We start from the raw sequence: 21,036 nt of genomic DNA, 5'->3' as shown, positions 1-21,036 counted from the left end.
TAGGTAAAGAAAACCTTTTTTCTGTATGGTAAGTCAGTTTTTTAACAATATTCTTTTTTAAATTTTTGTATCTGGGCATCATAATTTTGAACAAAACTAGAAAACAGAAAAGTTTTCCTGAATTCGAATATGACTTACTTTCATTAAATGTCACATATAAAATGAGAATGTGGACAGAAATGTAAAATGTGAATCAATTTTTAAAAGAAAAAAAAAAAAACGAACATTCTAACAATTTCTGTTTACAGTACATGAACTGAAAATTACAATTCCTTCCACAGGACCAGAGCAAGAACAAGGGCCCCAACTTCACAATTACAAAGAAGGATGCATCTGTAAGTAAATAGTTCATATTGTAATAGTATAGCAACATTACAACATAATACCTCTAAAACCAATGTTTTTAACTCTTGATTAAATATCTCTTATTGGTCTGAAACCAATTTACATTTTTCTGGCCACTCCTTTGACTGGTGAGCAAATCCATTACTGGGTAACAATGCAGCCAAATTGTGAAATTGTACTGAAATCATAATGCTTAGTGAATGGACAACTTTACAGTTGGCATTTGAAGTGTCTTTCATGGTTAAAAAAAGGTGTCAGCCCATTCCACAATGGAAAAATATCAGTCCGCATGTTCTGGTTTACACTGAGAATTGTTGATAACTTCTGCTGCAGTGTTGTGTATGTACCAATCAGGACGCAGATAAGCATACATGACGCTTTTATAAGTCACTGTTTACCCTCACCTCCCCTTCTCCTTCTTTCCCTAAATAAATGAAGTACAGATTATCAACCAGAGAGCAGAACATTCTACAATTTACCTGCCAGAGAGGACACTATAGAGAAGTTGGTGAATGGCAACATGTAATTGACCATCAGCACACATCTGCCAATATCTCATTCTGTAACTCAAAAGTACAGTATTCTGAAAAAAACTGCTAATTTACTTGTCCACTGACATGTTGGTAAAGAATGATTGGCCCATTATGTCATTACCAGTAATTCCAACCCAATCACTGACTCTAAGACAAAATATGAATACTAAAGTATTACTGCTGAGAAAAACACAAATATTCCATGGAGGTTTGCAGTTGTCTGCAGAGGCTGGTTGTTTAAGTTAAGTTAATGATGCAACCTCTTTAATCATGTCAAAGTTTATGGGGAAGGTACAGTACTGCACATGGTTGGCACTGGAAAATGTCTCAGTGTGATAGACTGTTTTAACCTGGTAGGCATGTTTATTTAAGTTTATTCCTACTTACACCTCAGTGCAGACTGAAAGTTCAATTCTGCAACTAATTATTAAGCTATGGTTAAACTATTTCTTAACCAGCTTCTTTCTCTGAAAAATGCTAGTCACACAAAGTAATGCAAGTGAGCTTCTGTAGAAAAAGAATATGAGGGACAGAGCATCATGGAGATGCTTAGAAAACTGAACTTGCAGGTGCTTGAAGCTGAATGCAAACTATTCCATGAAATTCTACTTACAAAGTTTCAAGAACCAACCTTAAGTGATATCTAGGAATATAATACAACCAAAAATGGGTCAAATGGCTCTGAGCACTATGGGACTTAACTGCTGAGGTCATCAGTCCCCTACTTAAACCTAACTAACCTAAGGACATCACACACATCTATGCCAGAGGCAGGATTCGAACCTGCGACCACAGCGGTCGCGCGGTTCCAGACTGTAGCGCCTAGAACTGCTCGGCCACTCTGGCCGGCATATAATACAACCCCTGCCCCATGTGTCACTACTATATCAGTCATAAAGACAAGGTGAGACTAATTACTGTGCATCCAGAGGTGTTTAAGCAAATATTTTTCACGTGCTCCATTGACAAATGGAATGGGAAGTCTTACTAACTGGTATAATGGGAAGTACCCTCTGCCATATACTTCATAGTGGTTTGCAGAGGAAGGCCATAGATGTGAATCAGTCTTTGTTTCAGATAGCAGAACATTGTCTAGAAAGGCCTACAAATTTAACGTGTCAAGAACATTACCACCCTATCATATCTGACTGCAGAGTGAATGTTCCATTCCAAAACTTGATAGCTACTTGTAACTGGAAATGTTTTTATGATAAGTTAGAAGTACTTGATCTACTACTAATTACATTTGTAGATTTTATACTATCAAAATTACTTCAATTTTGGATTTTTCCATTATCATGAAATAACATACTTATAGGTGTATAAATAATGCAAAGGTATAACAAAAGAGAAGATTTGTGAGTTTATAATCTATATGACTTCTTCCTCTTCAACAGTTCAATATGTCATCTGCACAATTGGAGAGGAACAAGACCAAGGAACAGTTGGAGGAAGAGAAGAGAATCTCCCTGAGCATTCGCATCAAGCCTCTTGATATTGACGGGCTCAGTGTAGATAAGCTGCGTGCAAAAGCAACAGAACTGTGGGAAAGTATTATAAAGCTTGAAACAGAGAAATATGACCTTGAAGAAAGGCAGAAGAGGCAGGACTATGACGTGAGTTCAACTAAATGAACATTTCACAATTGAAAATACGCATGATAAATACACAAATAAAAATCAATAGCTTGATGATAGTTACATGAATGTTCTTACCTCTACATAATTTGTTCATGATATATTTCCCATTATTCAGGTTATATCTCTAATCAGAAATGTATAATCCAACACAACTGAATGATTTTGTCTTGCAGCTGAAAGAACTGAAGGAGAGGCAGAAGCAGCAGCTTAGGCACAAAGCTATGAAGAAGGGTCTGGATCCAGAGTAAGTGTACCTGCAGTTACATTCATGAATTCTTACTGCACACAGTATTATTTGTATTCTTAGAGTAAATAAGACAATTTAATATCACCTAACCTGTTATTCATACTGCCAAGTATATTCTAATTCTCAGAACCATTCATAGAGATTTATGTTTACAGGATTATGTGATGACATGAATAAACCTTTACTAATTATTCCACTTTTCTCTCTCAATTTTCAGAGCACTGACTGGAAAGTACCCAGTAAGTATCAAAAGCCACTTCACTTTAAACTTATTTTTCTAACTGTTGTATGGTAGGAACAACTTTAACTGGCCAACCACTCTTTCAATCATAAAATTAAATTTTCAGTTACATTTTCTTGGATGTTTAATCACAAGACTACTCTCAAAATATTTTAGAAGTAGATCTCTTGTGAGGAAGATTTTTCTATAGACCATTCTTTTTATCTGTATCATTCTAATGAGGTATTTAAGGATGATAAATAGTATTATCCTTATATTTTCAAATAGTAGTCTTCTTGTGTACTTATTCTTCAGTGTCATAGATTATATTAATTTTTCATTTTCTTAATTTTATCACTTTCACAGCCTAAAATCCAGGTTGCTTCAAAGTATGAGCGCCGTGTTGATACAAGATCATATGACGACAAGAAGAAACTCTTTGAAGGGGTAAGACTTTCAATGCCTCATTTGTAAACAATCTACATTCCTTATGTATTACTTCTTATACACACCCTCCAAGTAAGTTGAAAGACAATCAACAGTCATTGCTCATGAAACCACTTGTAAAAATGAACATTTTGAAACATTTAAATAGTTGCGGAAATCACACATATTGTGTGTAACTAAAGAAAAAGAGTACAATGTCTGATTTTATTTTGAGCTAAATATGAGAAAATGTTTATAAAGAATGGTAAAAATGTCTTTATTAATTAACCAATCAACATCCAATAACATTGGTAGTCTCTTGTTCTTCTCATTATCTTCTGAAGTACTTTTTCTGGCAACAAGAACTTCACAGCTCCCTCATACACTGAAGGTTGATATAAAAAGAAGTCTGTCAGCCACAGCAGGCATAAAATGCAAATTATGGTACAAGAAAAAAGTATAAACCATTCAATTCTGGCGCCATATGACAAAAAAAAAGCAAAGGATACTGTATATTAACCACTTCTTCATCTGTGATAACCAGATGCATATTTCAATGGAAAAACGATAACAGTGAGAAAAATGGTGCCTCTAAACTCCTTATTTGCATCTAGGCACATGTACCAGTCCAATACAAAACAAATATAAAGTAATGGGAGTCATTTATGCAATATTAAATTTGAAAGAATTAAGACATTTTTTAATATATACTCAACATAATATAAAAGAGAGATACGTAAATGACAAAGACAGATAAAAAATTAAACGTAATAAGCCATTAACACTAATACATACAGTAAAGCAATAAATCTTGTTTCACTATATCCTTTAATTCCCATCTGAACATAGGACCTCCAAAAGGAGTTGCAAACCACTCTATTGCTTGCTGTATCTTTTGAATTTTACCAGCATTTTCTCACAACTGTCAGTTTGAGAAACTGAAACAAAAAAAAGCTCATAATAATGTAGGAGTCAAAAGTAATCTAAGGGAAAAACAGTGGTAATGGAATATGTTAAAAATCAGGGTTATGTGAATAGAAAAGTAAAAAGTAAACACAAAATCATGAGACACAGCAAAAGGAGGAATGGGGAGAAATAGAGATCTTTTATCTGAAGCCGTTATTTTTTTTTTTTTTTAATCATGGTATCTTCTTGAGAAGTATTCATTATAAATGCTTTAATTCATTTTTCTTTTTAATGTTCTTTATTTTATTTTTTTAAAGTGAAAACACTTCATTTACTTTTTGCTCTCTTTGGTGGTCATGTACAGACATTTATTGCTAGGCAAGTGTGATTTTTCTCTACATATCTATCCCTGTCTGATTTTTTTTTTTTTTTTCATTTTTAACTTTCTAGCCTGTAGTTTAGACATAGAAAGAAAAACTATCATCTGTGTGGCATTAACAAATGGGTGACTAACTTGGGAACATGGCCTACAAATGCTGTCCTGCAAATCAAGATCAGCGGTGCCTCAGTTATCAGGCATATTGAATACATAGTTTTAGTGTGCTCACAGTGCTGTGAAATACACACAGTACAGAACAAAGTAAATGAACTGGGAGGTATCTTAACCAGTAAACCTTTTGTATAAACCCTGGTGTTAGTATTACAATATTACTCAATTCCCTTTGGCACACATACATAAGTCTAAAATAGTTAACCAGAATTTTAGTTACATTTAATGGTATCTCTCAACTTTTTCAATCTTTAACTTATTTTTCTAAACTGCTAGACTTGGTTACCTGACTTTGCACACACTGTGTTATCCACAGCTGGTGGACTCTAACATTGTTTAAATAAATATGCGTGCCAATGGCTAGAAACCATTTATTTATTTCACAAATATATTGCTTTACTTTCAAACGCCATTGATGTCATGAAGACATCTTGCTTATTTTCTTGCATTTCTATACATTGTACTTCCACTTTCATAATACTGTTTTTCCTTGTTAATTGTGTGTGGCCTTTACTGTGGATCTTAATCACATTAATTTCTATTTCTTATCAGATGTCAGTCAGACTTCATGCTTTTGACAACCGCATTTTTACCTCTTTTGTATCATTTCTTACTACCACTTTCAAAACAAAAGGCACATATCTAGCTGCAGTTTTATTCATGGAAGAAACTGTAATGAAAAAAAAACACACATTTTTCTTGCTTAGTATAATATTTATTCCTGTCCTCATGCAGGGTTGGGCCACATTAAGCTCTGAGGTAAATGAGAAACTTTGGAAAGAGAAGCATGAAGTGTTTACCAAGAGAAGCAAGAGTAAGTAGTGAGGTGGTTCCAGCCACAGAGAACTGCATTTTTTGCTGCTTGTTTTTCCCTACCTCAGGCACCTCACTGCTGGGACAAAGCAACAGGCCTGCCGATATCTCCTAGAGATGTGTATCACTGCACTGATTTAATATGTTATTTATTATACCTGTGTTTATTCCCTTAGGACATTCTTCCACAGAATATATGGCTGGACCTTTACGAGATTGTTTGCTATTTCATGACTTATAGTCAAATAACAGTTACATATTTATTAAAATGTGATAACATTAACACAACACTTAATTGTCCATAAAGTTAAAGAGAACTATATGACTGATTACTGCAGCCCTTTACAAATCTTTGGTCATTGCAACATGAGAACTGAAAATTCAGAAATATAATTATGGTTTTTAATTTGGGATCAATAATAAATATTTATAGTTCTTTTCTTTCTGGAGGATTTTGAGTAACACTGAACACTATCAGCAGCATATGAATGCAGAAAATAATGTTGTGGTCATTCGCCAGAAGTTTATGTTCACATTTTTGGCGACAAACTTTGTATAGTGGAGAATGGTCACTACTTGAAGATTAACAAAAGTTAATATTAAAAACATGTGGAAAAGATAGAGTGCTACATACCATAATAATGAAATGTTATGCTGCAGACAGGTGCAATTAAAAGACACTTACACATGAGCTTTCGGCCACAGCTTTCATCAGAAAAAGAAAGAGAAACATGCACACCCATTCATTCACACAAAGATGCATATTTCATCCACACATGACCATCATCTCTGGCAGCTTGGACCAGAATGTCAAAAGTATTCTTTCAGAAAAGTAAACCAACCTGCATAATATTTAGAATTTATCAGTTTCTTGTTTGAAGTTTCTACATAAGCAGCTAAAGATGAATTTGCTAATCAATTCATCCTTCAATTGAATGAATGACTGCATGAATCTCAGTTCTATCAATTTCTCAAAAGAACAAATGATTCAAAAGCTCTGGAAAAGCAATTTATTGCAGATATTTATTCATATTTGTTTATGTTCCTTTATCTGCAAGCTAAAAGAAGATTTTTGTTCCTCTGATTTCAAACAATACTCTTTCCTATTTTTTGCCTTAATTCAAAGTAAAGAATAAAAAATAACATAGAAAATAATTAACTATATTTCTTCTCTGTAATTACTAAACCTGGATAAATAACCACATTCTCATCTAAAGAGAGTTGTTAAATTCATTGCCTTGTTCATTTCACTGTTTTGGCACATAACACAGATGAATAATTGTGCCATCAAAATTGATCTTTTTTGTTGTAACTACAGCCTATATAGTTCTCTTTCCCTGCCAATGACATGAAACCTAACAGGTTGCATCTGTGGGTCCTTATGAAACCGTACAGCATGTGCACATGCAATGTCTTTTCACATTGATTTAATTAATTTTTTTTTTTTAAGAACAGCACCGGTTGCAAAATCGTATTGCCATCTCTCTGTGGAAGAATGACAACACAGCAAAACTAACATATCTGACTCCTGATGCATTTGTATGACTGATTGTGTGCTCCCATTTAATACAATGCGTGGCTGCTTGGTCTTCCCCTTCAGGGTTTAGCTGAACAAAACAAAGAAGTCCTGGAGAAGCAGTGGACCGATAAGGCTTCCGAATTTGATTCAAGACAAAAATGTAAGTTATGTTCAAGAAAAAATTTTACAATGGAGGTAACATTTTTTTGCGATTTTTATATGTTTTTGCAGTAGCTTGGCATAGGAAAAAAGCAACAAAATTAAACTTGCAGTTAATTAGCAGTTAACTCTCTCTTGAAACAACTATATCAGTAGAGCTTTCTCAGAAGCCTATGCTTCACTCTTAACAAACACTTGCATATAGATTCATTGTGATGTATTAACAGTAAATATCAAGTTCAAATGACAGCAAAGCATTTTATTTGAAAATTAGTTAACACTAAAATGTTACATTATATAAAATAGCTTTGTAGTTTACATATCACATTCATCGAGAAAAGCAAACTGCTAAAACTGATTTAAAATTTTTGCTTTCTTTCATATTTCAAGTAATGTTTTTATCCACTGGGAATTTTTTTTCTGCGTAAAAATCTATTCATGTCACAATAAACTCAAGAGCAATGTTGATACTACATGGTAGATTATATATTCCGAATCTGAGAAAAATGAACTACAAATTTCTTAGTTCTATAAATTGCCCCTTGTCAGGTTAACATTATCAGACAATGTGTTTTATATTGTAATTTAACAGTCCCTTGTATGGAATCTTAACATTAAAAAATTATCTTGTCAGAACATTCAGAGCACACAGTTAATAATAACATCTTTTTCACTGACAACTAATACAGTTCTTTTAGATTATAAAAAAGGTAAGGAATAATACAAGTAAAATACTCTAACATTAGTGAAACTGCTACAGTATCTTCTGATTATATGATGACTTCCACAAGACGACATTAAACAACCTGCAGACAAAATACTATCACTTAACCTATAGTCCAGGCAATGCTACAGAACCTCTCCATGAGACAAGACACTCAAGGTTACAATATCTTAAAAAGTCTGATGATTTTCTTCAGTCTTTTTTGTAGTGCAGTGCAAGGATAGTGGTGATACTAGCGATCAGCTGGTGTTTCAATATGCTTAGTCTCTTGCACACATTGAGTTTCTGGTTGTGCTATTCTTCAGACAAAGAGAATACATGATTTATATCATCTTCTGCAGTAGAGTCTGAGGAAAGAATAGGGGAGTCTCTGATGCCTACTCTATGAAAGTGACTAGGAAAGTTGTCTTGATGGACATTAGGTGCAGTCTAGCAAATGTTAAATCTGTAAACCATGATCTTTAGAGGGTATGGGTTGCAAATTATGGCATTATCTCTGCAACATTATATTTCTTTCCACTACTCTTTTCACATATTAAAATTTCAGGGATGTTGTTGGATATATTGAAATCATGGTAAAACAACTGTGTGTTGTATGGTACATCATTTGCGAGAAGGACCAAGACCCATTTTGTTGGGTGTCTGGGTAAGGTGGTATCCAGAGAAAGTTCAGTGAATTTTCATACTTCTATAGCTCAACCACATTTTGTATAATGTTCTTAAAATGAATGTTGTTCCTCCATACTGCTGGGGTGTTAAGAGCCAGTACACTTCCCAAGTCCGATGTGGTACGCATCTCATTGCAGTCCTAGATACTTGACATGCTGATGGGTACTATCTCTGCTGTAAACACTGATACGTTTTGGGGAAGGTAGTACGACTGCTCTTCTTGGAGATAAGCACAACTGAAGGTGCTCGTCACATATAGATGATGAATTATTTTCAATCTCTCAGTGAAAATTTTAAAAATAGAATGCCACTCATTTGCATAAGTGTTGTGAATATATTGTTAATGTATGATGTTTCTTGTTTGGGGAGCAGATGTATGCTTCACAAAGTGAGTAGTTGAGAAAAAGGAATTCTGAAGTGCAGGTTCATCTTGTGAACTAGATAGTATAAGATGATTGTTACAGATGGTTGTTAATAATGAATGCTTAAATTAGAATAACTGAAACAACTCTGTGACTGGAAAGATTCTTATGACATAACTACATTGCACAGAATTAAACTTTGGGACCCCCAATTGTTCATAATTAGCTGATCAACAGGGGCTTCTCTGGACAAATGATAATTTCTCATAAATATTCCAATCATTTATTTTGTGAAGAAAAATTCCTTTTCTTTGGTCTTGCAGTCTGTGAGGCAACTGAGATAAGATGGAAAGAATACTACCAGTACTACATGTGCCAATGCAAATTATTTACTGTAACAACTGGAAACATTTCCAAACTGTGGAAATGTATGTACAAATGATACACTCAAACATATCATTATAGGGGAAATAAAAATATAAAACTATAGTTCATGATAAGTAATGAACCAGCAGATTGCACCCAATCACAAATGCAAACAGAACCAAAATGTAATGCCTAATTCCTTAAATAGATGTCTATAAGATGACTGTGGGTGAGAACCACATATTATTCTTAACAGCACATTCTTGAGAGCTGGAGACTTTCTTTCTTAATGATGAGTTACCCCATGAAGTTATTCTATATCACGTTATTGAATGAAAATATGTAAAATTTGTCAACTCACTGATTTGCCTCTCACCAAGATTTGCAATGATTCAAACTGTAAATATGGTTGAACTATGTTGTTTTAGGAGTCATTGTCTTCCTTAAGTACATTAGCTCCCGCAGTGAAATAAACTACCACAGTTATAATCTGCTGTCATCAGGAGTAAACAGAAATATTCACTTAATGACAGAAACTAAAACTATTATCTTAAGACTAATACTGATGATTATAACTTCCTAATATGTCATTCTTCTCAGTGAAAAGGTTCTAAAACCAAGATCAGTATTTTGAGCCAATTTTTATTTAGTTTTGTTATAATGTGTGAGTATGTTGTGCCCGAATGACTGATCTTCCTCAGTTTGTTTTTTCGTACCACTGCAACTGAAATGTGTGAGAATTTTTGCTGTTTTTAACTTATAACTTGAATCACAATACTCCAGATTTCTTTCCTTGAATGCATGTTATAACTTAATGTGCTTTTATAGTAATAATGTCTAGCTGAATGTGGGACTGTATAAGTTTTGTTTTCTATGCAATTTAATGTTAAATTATTTCACATAATAACGAATTTTGATAAATGCAGCTGAAAAATACTTTGTAACAATGCAGTATAATGATTATTTTATCAGGTTGCCCTCCATGGAGGCATTTTATCATTGTGCAGAACTTCATTTTAAGATTGCTATGTTGTTGGTTCTAGAAAAATAATCAAAGGTAGCAGTCACACTGCTTGTTTAGCTTTATTTAACTCCTTGGATTGTGTTATATTATAATCAATTTCATCTGACAAAATGACAATATTGTGAAGAGGATAGTTCCTACTCACCACATAGTGGAGATGCTGAGACACCGATAGGCCTAACTACGACTCAGCATCTCCACTATATGGTGAGTAGCAACTATCCTTTTCATAATATAGTTATTATTCCATCCTGCATTTTCCAACATCTGATAAAATGAACACAGAAGGCCTTGACAAACAATAGCTGCTAAATTTTGCTGACTGCTTCCTAATGGCTACTATTTTTAATGAGTTCTTATGTAGTCTCTTGATGAACAAGATTACAGTTTCCTTACAGGTACATAATGTTTTCAAACTACAAACATTTACAACAGGAATAATCTTAGAAATTTGTTCCATTGTTCACTGAATGGATTAGTTTACAGGGCAGCAGCTAGCTGCAATAACAAATGTGTAGGCATTGAGAATGGCACAGCTCTGATGATCAAGAACCAACATCAGACTCTGTGTAGCACTGATGTATGAGGGTGATCAACAACTCTGATTTCATCCATGCTAGTTAGAGTAGCATCTCACTGGGGACTTTGCATCTGGGTTAAAAACAATGCATTCCACGCTAACTATTGAAATAACTTATAGTGTCTTAAGTAAGTCATTGCTCATGTTTACAAGATGTGATGACATGAAGAAAGAATGCAGTTAACAATGAAATATTGTACCAAGTTAGACACAGAATTCATTTTTTCTTCTTCTGGGAAATTTAAAAGCATGTTACCAAAGAACATTAAACAGTTCACAGTATTTTGTAGTTTGATGAGATGAAGAATCTGGTGATGACCTTTCTCGACATAGTGAAAGCATATGACAGTGTTCCCAGGGAAAAGGCATGGGCAACCTTGAAGAAAAGGTGAGTTGGAAAGCAAACACTTGAAGTCATCCAGGCAATGCATGAAAAAAGCTCTAGTTGTGTGCAGACACCAGTTGGAAGATCTGAATGATTTAAGAATGTTATGGGACTAAGACAACGAAGTGTGATATCACCACTACTAATTATAATGGTGATGGATGTAATATTCAAAGAGATGAAAGAAGCCCATAGAGGATGGGGATGAAGCTGTTAATATTTGCTGATGATATTGTGATGTGGGGAACAAGCAGTAAGGAGGTAAAAAAACAAATAGCCATCCACATGATAAGGTCAAGAAATTTGTGAATGAAATTTAGTGTGGAGAAAAGCGAGACCATGGTGGTAACCAGAGGGGATAGAGAGGGCAAGGGACAAATTCATGTTAAGGGACAGGATATTGAAATAGTGGACAACTTTAAATATTTGGGAAGTGTATTAATGGGGAATGCTGATTTGGAGACAGAAATCAGCAAAAGAATACAACAGAGCAGTACATTTTACCAGTGTGTGAGGGGCTTGGTGTGTGGATGGGAAGTGATAATGAGGTGCAAGCTGGTGCTATATAAGACTTACTTCACACCCATACTAATTTACGGCTCAGAGACTTGGACTATGACCAGAAGAGAGGAGAGTGGGATACAATCCAGTGAAATGAAGTTATGAGGTATGCTAGGGAAGACTAGGAGAGACAGAGTGAAAAATGAAGATGTTCAAAATGGTTCAAATGGCTCTAACCACTATGGGACTTAACATCTGAGGTCATCAGTCCCCTAGAACTTAGAACTACTTAAACCTAACTAACCTAACGACATCACACACATCCATGCCTGAGGCATGACTGAAGCGTCTAGAACCGCTTGGCCACTGCGGCCGGTCATGAAGATGTTAGGAAGGAAACTGGAGCGGAGAAGTTTACTGAGAAAATTGAAAAGAATAGATTAAAATGTTTTGGGCATGTGAAGAGGGTGGGAGAGGGAAGAATACTAAGAAGAATGATAGAATTGAAGATTGAGGGCAAGAGGCCAAGAGGAAGACCGAGAACAAGATGGATTGATACAATAGAGATAAGTTTAAGGAGGAGAAACCTGCTATGGAACCAAACTGTGGAAGAAGAATGGTGGAAAGACAGAAAAGTAGTGAAGTACCATTGACACTCCATCCCGACCAGATGTTGGATAGAGGGGAAATGAGGATGATGATGGTGTGATGTTTATTGCTAATTCCCCTCAGTGGAAATGTAATGACTGTGCTAGGTTTTATGACAGACTAAAATAGTTATCGGAGGTAATACCTATGGAATATTAAAAAAACAGTGGTATGTACTCATCATTGCAACAAGTTACAATAGTGTGTCACACAATGACTGGAATCTATGTCCCTGCCCTTTCCAAGCAATGTACTACTAACTGCACTAGTCAAGCTGTCTCCATAGTTGGACTGTCAGTGCGCCTGACAGCATGTAATACTTGGGTAGTGCATAAAATAAGCTAGATGTCTTTCAGGTAGTCAAGTGTTTAACACTTACTACTTTCCTGCTAAAATGCAACAATTTGAAGATGCAATATCTATCAGGGCATTCTGTTGTTCACAGGTAACATCTGAATAAATTTACATTGTTACAGCTTGTCAACTTCACTTACTGAATCACTGTCATAATATTTGCAAATATTCTTGGCCAAAACACGGTTTGTTCTAGTCAGCTATTTCAGCATTAATTATTGAAATCATGATGCAAAGCATTATCCCCACAGCCAAGCTGCCCAAATGGTTTGGTGAGAGGCCAGGCAAGAAGAAGGGAGACCCAGACAGCCCCGAGGAAGAGGAAGTGAAGCCTGTTGATGAAGATGAGGAAATTGAAGAACCCAAGTTCCAACCTGAGCCTGAAGAGGAGGAGGTTGAAGAAGAGGAGGTTGAAGAAGAGGAAGAAGAGGAAGAAGAAGAGGAAGAGGAAGAGGAAGAAGAGGAATAGACAGGTATACACCAAAAAATTCTATATGTTTATTAAGGAAAGGAAAAAAATTAATGTATATCATATGTGTGACTGAAGTATCCTATTAAAAAACACTTAAGTATGAAAGGACATTATTTGTTAAGTCAAAATTAATTATAAAATCTCACAGATACATTGACAGGTCTCTTCTCAGTACAACCAGTATGAAACAATTATGACACAGATTTTAGTTTTCATGACATTATAATGAAAAGAAAAGCCTGATGTAGTTGTCCTAATTCTGCACTGTTGGCACTTGACGCTGCATCTATTTAGACAGTGTGTCAGGATACACTCTACCCTATATGTGCATCCGTTCTATGCATTTTGATTTTTTTTTCTTTTTTCTAGTAGATACCTCACCAAAAACTAAAAGTAGCTCTCTGACACAAGTAGTATACTTGGCTTCATTTGAATTACAAACACCAGATTTTGTTTATTATCAAAATTACTTGACTAAATATAACTCACAGTTTTCAAACACTGAAAAGACCCTTCTCTACTAATACAAAAAATATCAAAGTAACACATTTTTTTTTTCATTTTGACACATGTCAAGAATATTGCATTTCTATTTAAGGAAACAAAATCTGATAAATACGGAAAAAATACACTCAGAATTTCTGTTCGGTAACAAACTTCCTGCAATATTTGAAGCTACTTGGTTAAGAATTTTTCTTGAGACGTTTCGCATCTTATGTCTTCAGACTTTTCTTTAATAATTTCACTTTTAGCTAAGTTCGTATAGCATACACTATGCTCTCATTATTAGAGCTCACAAAGTGCCCCAGTTTTTACAAATAAGTGTAATAAATAATGTAAGATCAAACAATGGAAAATCTGGGATGGAATAGCAACAATATGAAATGGATAGTCTGCTACTCACCACCCAGAAAAGGTATTGAGTGGCACACAAGCTTATTGAAAAGACTGCTAGATATTATTGGCTATCAGACTAAGTCCCTTGTCAGATGTAGCCAAAACACATCCATATTCACGTGCATAATTCATGCACTGTATGTGACTTGTGAATGTATGTGTGCTTTGGCTGTATCTGGCAAGGATTTAGTCCAGCAGCTGATAACATCTAGCAGTCTTTTCAATGTCCTTGTCTGCCATTTAATACATACTCTGTGCGATGAGTAGCAATCCACCCATTTCAAATAATATTGAATTCCTAAAGACCAAATTGCAGATTGCAGTAAACCACCATAATATGATTCCTTAGACACTGTGGTAGCCCAATTAGTAATGACAACTTACAAACAACAAGCCATAAAATTACACTTAAATTAATTACTTGAGTCAAGTATAGTGTGTTAAGTGTAAGTTGGCCAAATACCTGAGGGTTTTGTGGTGAGCAGAGCAAATAAGCCCAACCCCCACACAGACCACCATGGGATGAGGAGCTATGTGGGGGAAGAGGGGAGGAGGGAACAAGCCCCATGTGCCTCCCACATTACAGGCACCTTAATTTATGCTTCACGCTTCAGCAAAAGCAGAATTCATGTACTGAGGTAAAAAAGACTTAAATATTGTTTATAACTGAAACTGAAATTGACTTATGTATTGGCATGTTTAATAAAGAACATAACTGCAACAATTATGTACACTTATTAGAAGGAAAGGAAACAGTGCAAAATAGAGTGAAGTACAGCACAGTGACACAGCAGACAAAGGATACCTCAGACAGTACTGTCAGTTAGGCAGCACTGGCTGAACTGGAAACAAATGACTAGTGGTTGAAGCCTTCCAGTTTCTTTCAGTTCAGGATTAGAGAGTTGTTCGAACAACTTGCAAACACACCGTATATCTCCGGGGCTATCTGCAACAAACATCAGAAGATACTGCCTCAGTGTACAAATTCCTATATCTACCTCTATAGTTCGCAAGTGACCTTACAGTATGGTAGAGTGTACTTTGTGTGCCACTGTGCTTCCCCCTTTTCCTATTCCAGCTGTGAATAGATCCCAGATTATAATGATTGTTGGTAAGCCTCCATGTGAGTTAGAATCTCTTGAATTTAACTTCATGGTTTTTTCATGAGATATACATAGTAGGAAGCAATATATTGGCTAACTCTTCTAAGAACATCCGCTCTCAGAATGTTGACAGTAAATCACACCATGATGCAGAATGCCTCTGTTGTATCATCTGGCACTGTGGCACTGGAGTTAGCTGAGTATCTCCACGATGCTTCGAAGCCTATTAAATGAATCTGTAACAAAATGCCTACTCTCCTTTCAATCTTCTCTATTTCCTCTATCAATCCTCTCAAGTATAGATTCCAGACAGAAAAGTAATATTGAGGTACTGGTCAAATGATGGTTTCGTAAGCTGCTTCCTTTGTGACTGGACTGCATTTCCTGAGGATTCTTCCAATGAATCTCCATCTGGACTCTGCCTTACCTGTGATTAGTTTTATCTGGTCATTCCACTTTAAATCACTTTTTAAGCATACTCCTAGATATTTTATGGATGTTACTGGTTCCAGTCATTGATCTGCAATTGTGTAATCATACAATAATGGGTCTTTCTACATATATATGTGCAATATGTTATATTTGTTAATGTTGAGGGTCTACTACCAATCATTATATCAAGTGTTGATCCTCTGCATGCCTTCCTGCATTTCGCTAAAAATGTTCCATTGCAATTTCTCTGCACACAACAGCATCATCCGTGAAAAGCCTCACAGAACTTCCAACGTTATACACTAGTCATTTACATATAGTGTGAAAAGCAATGGTCCAACAACACTCCCTTGGAGTATGCCTGAAGTTACACTTATGTCTGAAGATTTCTCTTCATTGAGAATGATGTGCAGGTATTCTGTCTGCTAGAAACTTTTCAGTCCAGTCACACTACTTGTCTTATATCCCGTAAGCTGATATTTTGGTCATTAGCCAACAGTGCGCAACTGTACCAAACATCTTCCAGAAGTCAAGGAATATGTCATCAACCTGGACACTCATATCTACCACTTTCTGGATCGTGGGGACCAACAAAGTGAGTTGAGATTCACACAATCCTTGTTTCTGGAACCCATGCTGATTCCTACAGTGTAGAGTTTTGGGCTCCAGAAATGTCATCATATGTCAGCATAAAATATTTTCCAAAATTTTGCAACAGACCGACCTGAGATATACGAGGTGTGACAATAAAGTAATGAGACTGATGTGAAAAAAAAAATGTTGCTTACTATTTTAGTCAAGTTTAGTGTTGTCTCCTTCAAAATAGTTCCCTTCTGATTGCACACACTTTTTCCAGCATTTCTGCCATTGATGGTAACATTTCTGGAACTCATTTCTGTAATATCATCCAAGACCCTCGTCACAGCTTTTTGGACATCTTGTGTTGCTTGAAAATGGTGTCCCTTGACCGCCGTTTTGACTCTTGGAAATAGAAAAAAGTCGCACAGTTTTGGTGAATAAGGTGGCTGTGGTAGTACTGAAATTTGTTTTGACGTTAAAAATTGCTGTACTGACAGAGCAGTATGGAATGGCGCATTATTGTGATGCAGAATCCAATTAACAGCAATGTTGGCACAGACACGAATAACTCTATTATGAAGTCTTTCAAAAATTTCTTTGTAATAATATTGGTTAACTGTTTGTCCAGGAGGCACCCACTCTTTATGAACAATCCCTTGGAATCAAAGAAGCACACAAGCATGCATTTCACTTTTGACTTTGACATGTAAGCTTTTTTTGGTCTGGGTGATCCCTTTGAGAACCACTGCAAACTTTGGTGTTTTGTTTCTGGATCGTACTGAAAAAACTAACATTAATTACCAGTGATAACATGGCTCAACAATTCTGGATTGATTTCCATTCGCTCTAACGGATCAGCTGCCACATTTTTCCGTGTTTCTTGCTGTTGTAGTGTGAGATTTTTGGGGACCATTTTTGCACAAATCTTTCTCATACCAAGATCTTCAATTATTATTAGACAAACCATTTCTCAATTGATGTTCAGTTCTTCTGCAATCATTTTCATGGATAATCTTCGAGCAGATCATACGAGTTCATGCACCCTGGCCAAGTTGACGTCCGTCCATGAGGTTGATGGTCGTCCACTGCGGTCTTCATCTTCAACATTCATTCCACCTTCACCAAACATTTTATGCCAATGAAAAACTTGAGCTCTTTGACATAACCTCCTCTCCAAACGCCTTCTGAAGTTTACCATAACTTGTCATCGCATTTTCACCCAATTTAAAGCAAAAAGAAATGGCATACCGTTGCGTAATATTATGCGGTTCCATTTCTGTGACTAGAGACACAAACACTTGTTAACTTATTAGCGATTCCATTTCTGTGACAAGATACACAAACACGTGTTAACTTATTACAGCACAACTCACGACTGAGCAGTTGCATCGATGTGCTGCTTGGACTAGAAACAACTTATAGATCAAGGTCAAAGATATTGTGCCTCCGCAAGCCTGCAGGGTTTCCCCATCTTGCAAAGAAAATCAGTCTCATTACTTTATTGTTGCACCTCTTAGGCCTATACTTCTGTGCATCTGTTTTGGACCTTCTTGAAAATGCAAATTGTCTGCCCTCTTTTTGGCTCAATCATTAGGAACACTTCCCTCCATGAGAAACCTACAGTACACTGCTGCTAGAAGAGGAGCAAGATCTTTTGCATACTGTACGTAAAACAGTTCTTGTATCTCTTCAGGTCCAGTGGTCTTTTCTCTGTTGAGGACTTTCAATTACTTTTCTATCCCACAGTAACTTATTTTGATATCTGTCACTGACATTTGTGCACTGATTTAAAGCAAGAACATGGTGTGACCTTCCTCAGACAAACACATGTGTGAAATGACATTTAGTATTTCTGTCTTCCCTGTGTCATCTTCTGTTTTAATGTCACTTTCATCACAGAGTGTCTGGATGGATTGCTTCAATCTTTATACTGATTTAATGTAAGACCACAACTTCTTAGGATTTTCTGTTACATCAGTATATAGAATTTTACTTTAAAATTCATTGAATACTTCATGAATTGCTCTCCTTACACTGATTTTGGCTTTGTTCAATTTTTGTTTGTCTGCAAGGCTTTGGCAACATTTAAATTTGCAGTGAAGCTATCTTTTTCTTTGGTAGCAGCTTTCTGACAAGGCTGTTGAACCACAACTTTGCTCAGCACATACCTATCCAGAGTGTATTTTCATCATCTGTACTTGACATTGTCAACAACCACTACAGAGTAGGCTTGATCTCTTATACATATTACTGATCTACTTATTTACAGACACAATTACAGACATCAACTTTGCCCATTGATGCTCGACATTTTTAGTGCTGGAGATGAAATTTTCATGTTGACCTCTCAGGTATTCTGAAATTTGTTTCTTATTTATCTTGCTAATCCAAAAATTTCATCCTAATTTTCTTTATGTTCCTATTTACAATGATGTTCGGTGATACTATGATGGATTTGTGATCACTGATTCCCCATTCTATGATAACTGTATCAATCAGTTCAGGCCTGTAGATGGAAAGATATCTAATATGTTACCTCATGAGTCAGTTGGAAAAGGCATTTATGTCAATTTCAATGATTCTCTGTCCCTACTACCCAACTTAATCACTCAAGTTTCACAGTCTGTAGCTGGTAAGTTGAAAATCTCCAATTAATACTATATTATTACTCTTAATGCTACAACATGAGAAAGAAATTTATGTGAAATATTCCCAAAGTTTCCTTCAAATGTTCTGACACTCCTGCTCCTCAGGCAGAAGATTTATAATATCATTTGATGACCATATTTGATCCACATTTAACATTCATTCAAAGCCAAATTATTTCACATTCAGAATCTGTGGTAACCTCTCTAGATATTACAGTATTTTTTTACAGCTATAAACATGCCTTCACCACTGGCATTAATCTTTTCTTTGGGATATACATTCTAATATGAAATTAGAATTTTTGGTACAAATAGTATTCTGCCTATGGGGAAAAGTGATTGACATATATTATACAATAATTTTCATTTCTTTTAGGGCCAATTACAGAATACACATTTAATTGTGGCCATTTTGTCCATCTTCAGAGACAATAAGACTTAGGCATCATATGGTGAACAAAGTTCTCTGGTTTAGTATGACAACACATGTAGTGGACATACCATTCACCATATGCAGACTTATGGTTTCTGTAGATGGCCAAATGTATAGATGAAAGCATTCAAAATTAAAATTGTGCCCTCTGATTAAGGATGGAAGAAACAAAAATGATTGCGCAATAAACTGTGGAAGATATTTTTACAAGCTTCATCACTGATAGTATTGTGATTTTTGTTACAAGGGAGACATGGTCATTGTTTGCATGTACGCAGTTTCACACAAATAAATATACAATTATTGTCCTATGAAATATAGTAATTTTTTGCATTTTTCAGCTGACTCTATGCTCCAGGGTTTGCAGAAGAGCTTGGCCATTCTCCTCAAAGAAGACCACATCTCCATCTGGGTTAATCGCCTCAAAATTCCAGGACTGAACATCATTCACTGTAGAGGTGGAGCCATCAGAAGTTGCAATATAATGATTTCAGTTATTGCACACATAAAATAATTGGATATCATTGTAACATAAAAATATTTTAAATATACTGGATAATGTTGTTTTTATCGTTCGGTTTATTTTAAAGTCAAAATATTTTTATACATTTACATCTTATACTGTAAGCCTGTTACACATTATATTCTACACCTGTTACAGTTCTCTGTCAATTAAAATGTGTAAGGTTGTTCAGTTTATGTCAAAACAGAACTCTCAATGAAGTATCTTTGACTTGCAACTGACTTGTGTAATTACCATTTATTCTGGTAAAGTCTTCAAGAAAGTCAATCTATGCCTTTAATTACTAACACCAATGAGTTCACATGGCTGGATTCCAGAAATCACCAACATCTTAAATGAAGAAAAAATTATGGACAGCCCTCTATTTCTTTTAGATTTTTCATCAATTTTCTTTTTCTTTGGGGGAAAGGTGTATATGTATTTGTGTGTCTATCTACAAGCGCTTTCCCATTTGGTAAGTCACAGCATCTTTTTTTTATTTTAAATATGTTTGTATACTTCTTTATACAATATTTAACAAACAAGATACCCCAATTCCTTATGCCATACTTTTAATATTACATCATCTCTTAATGTCATGGGAACTGTGAAGCTTTTTATGTTCGTACCATATACGAGCATTTACTACTAGCACAAGACATATCAAAGAACAATAAGTAAAGTTAATACAATACTTTTTCAACTCATTCAAAAGTAACCATAAGACAGGAAAGATCCACCCTGCAATAGCAATATTAGAAAATTTCAGAGAACTGACACAACTACACAAAATATCAAAATACAACTTGAAGAACTAAGGAATATTACAAACTTGCAGCATGCTAGAGTAATTTCTGGGCAGCAACTTTGTTAATCAATACAATGGAAAACCAGCCAAAGTTGCAAATTCCACCTTATCTGCTCAATGACTAGTTTTGGGTATGGTCCCATTTTCATCTCACCCAGATAGTCAAAATGTAACAACGAAAACGATCAATT

At 35.4% G+C, this 21,036-nt stretch overlaps 1 protein-coding gene across 3 annotated transcripts in view; it reads left to right on the top strand.

Annotated features, from left to right (window-relative positions):
- Positions 1-20,105, top strand: part of LOC126198940 (troponin T) — a 46,076-nt gene extending 25,971 nt beyond the window's left edge. For 2 of the 3 annotated variants that reach the window (XM_049935580.1, XM_049935582.1), the window contains 8 exons: positions 282-335; positions 2,276-2,494; positions 2,692-2,762; positions 2,983-3,004; positions 3,352-3,432; positions 7,281-7,359; positions 13,223-13,444; positions 19,877-20,105. In XM_049935580.1, coding sequence (XP_049791537.1) covers positions 282-335; positions 2,276-2,494; positions 2,692-2,762; positions 2,983-3,004; positions 3,352-3,432; positions 7,281-7,359; positions 13,223-13,440 — 744 coding nt within the window. In that variant the 3' untranslated portion in view covers positions 13,441-13,444; positions 19,877-20,105. Of the gene's footprint in view, positions 1-281; positions 336-2,275; positions 2,495-2,691; positions 2,763-2,982; positions 3,005-3,351; positions 3,433-5,602; positions 5,682-7,280; positions 7,360-13,222; positions 13,445-19,876 lie in introns of all 3 variants that reach the window. The other variant, XM_049935581.1, reaches the window with a different exon arrangement.
- The last annotated feature ends 931 nt before the right edge of the window (positions 20,106-21,036 follow it).

Source organism: Schistocerca nitens, chromosome 8 (genome assembly GCF_023898315.1).
Source record: "Schistocerca nitens isolate TAMUIC-IGC-003100 chromosome 8, iqSchNite1.1, whole genome shotgun sequence".
NCBI lineage: Eukaryota > Metazoa > Arthropoda > Insecta > Orthoptera > Acrididae > Schistocerca > Schistocerca nitens.
Note: the sequence above shows the minus strand (reverse complement) of the source record. Positions and strands in the feature narration are given on the sequence as shown.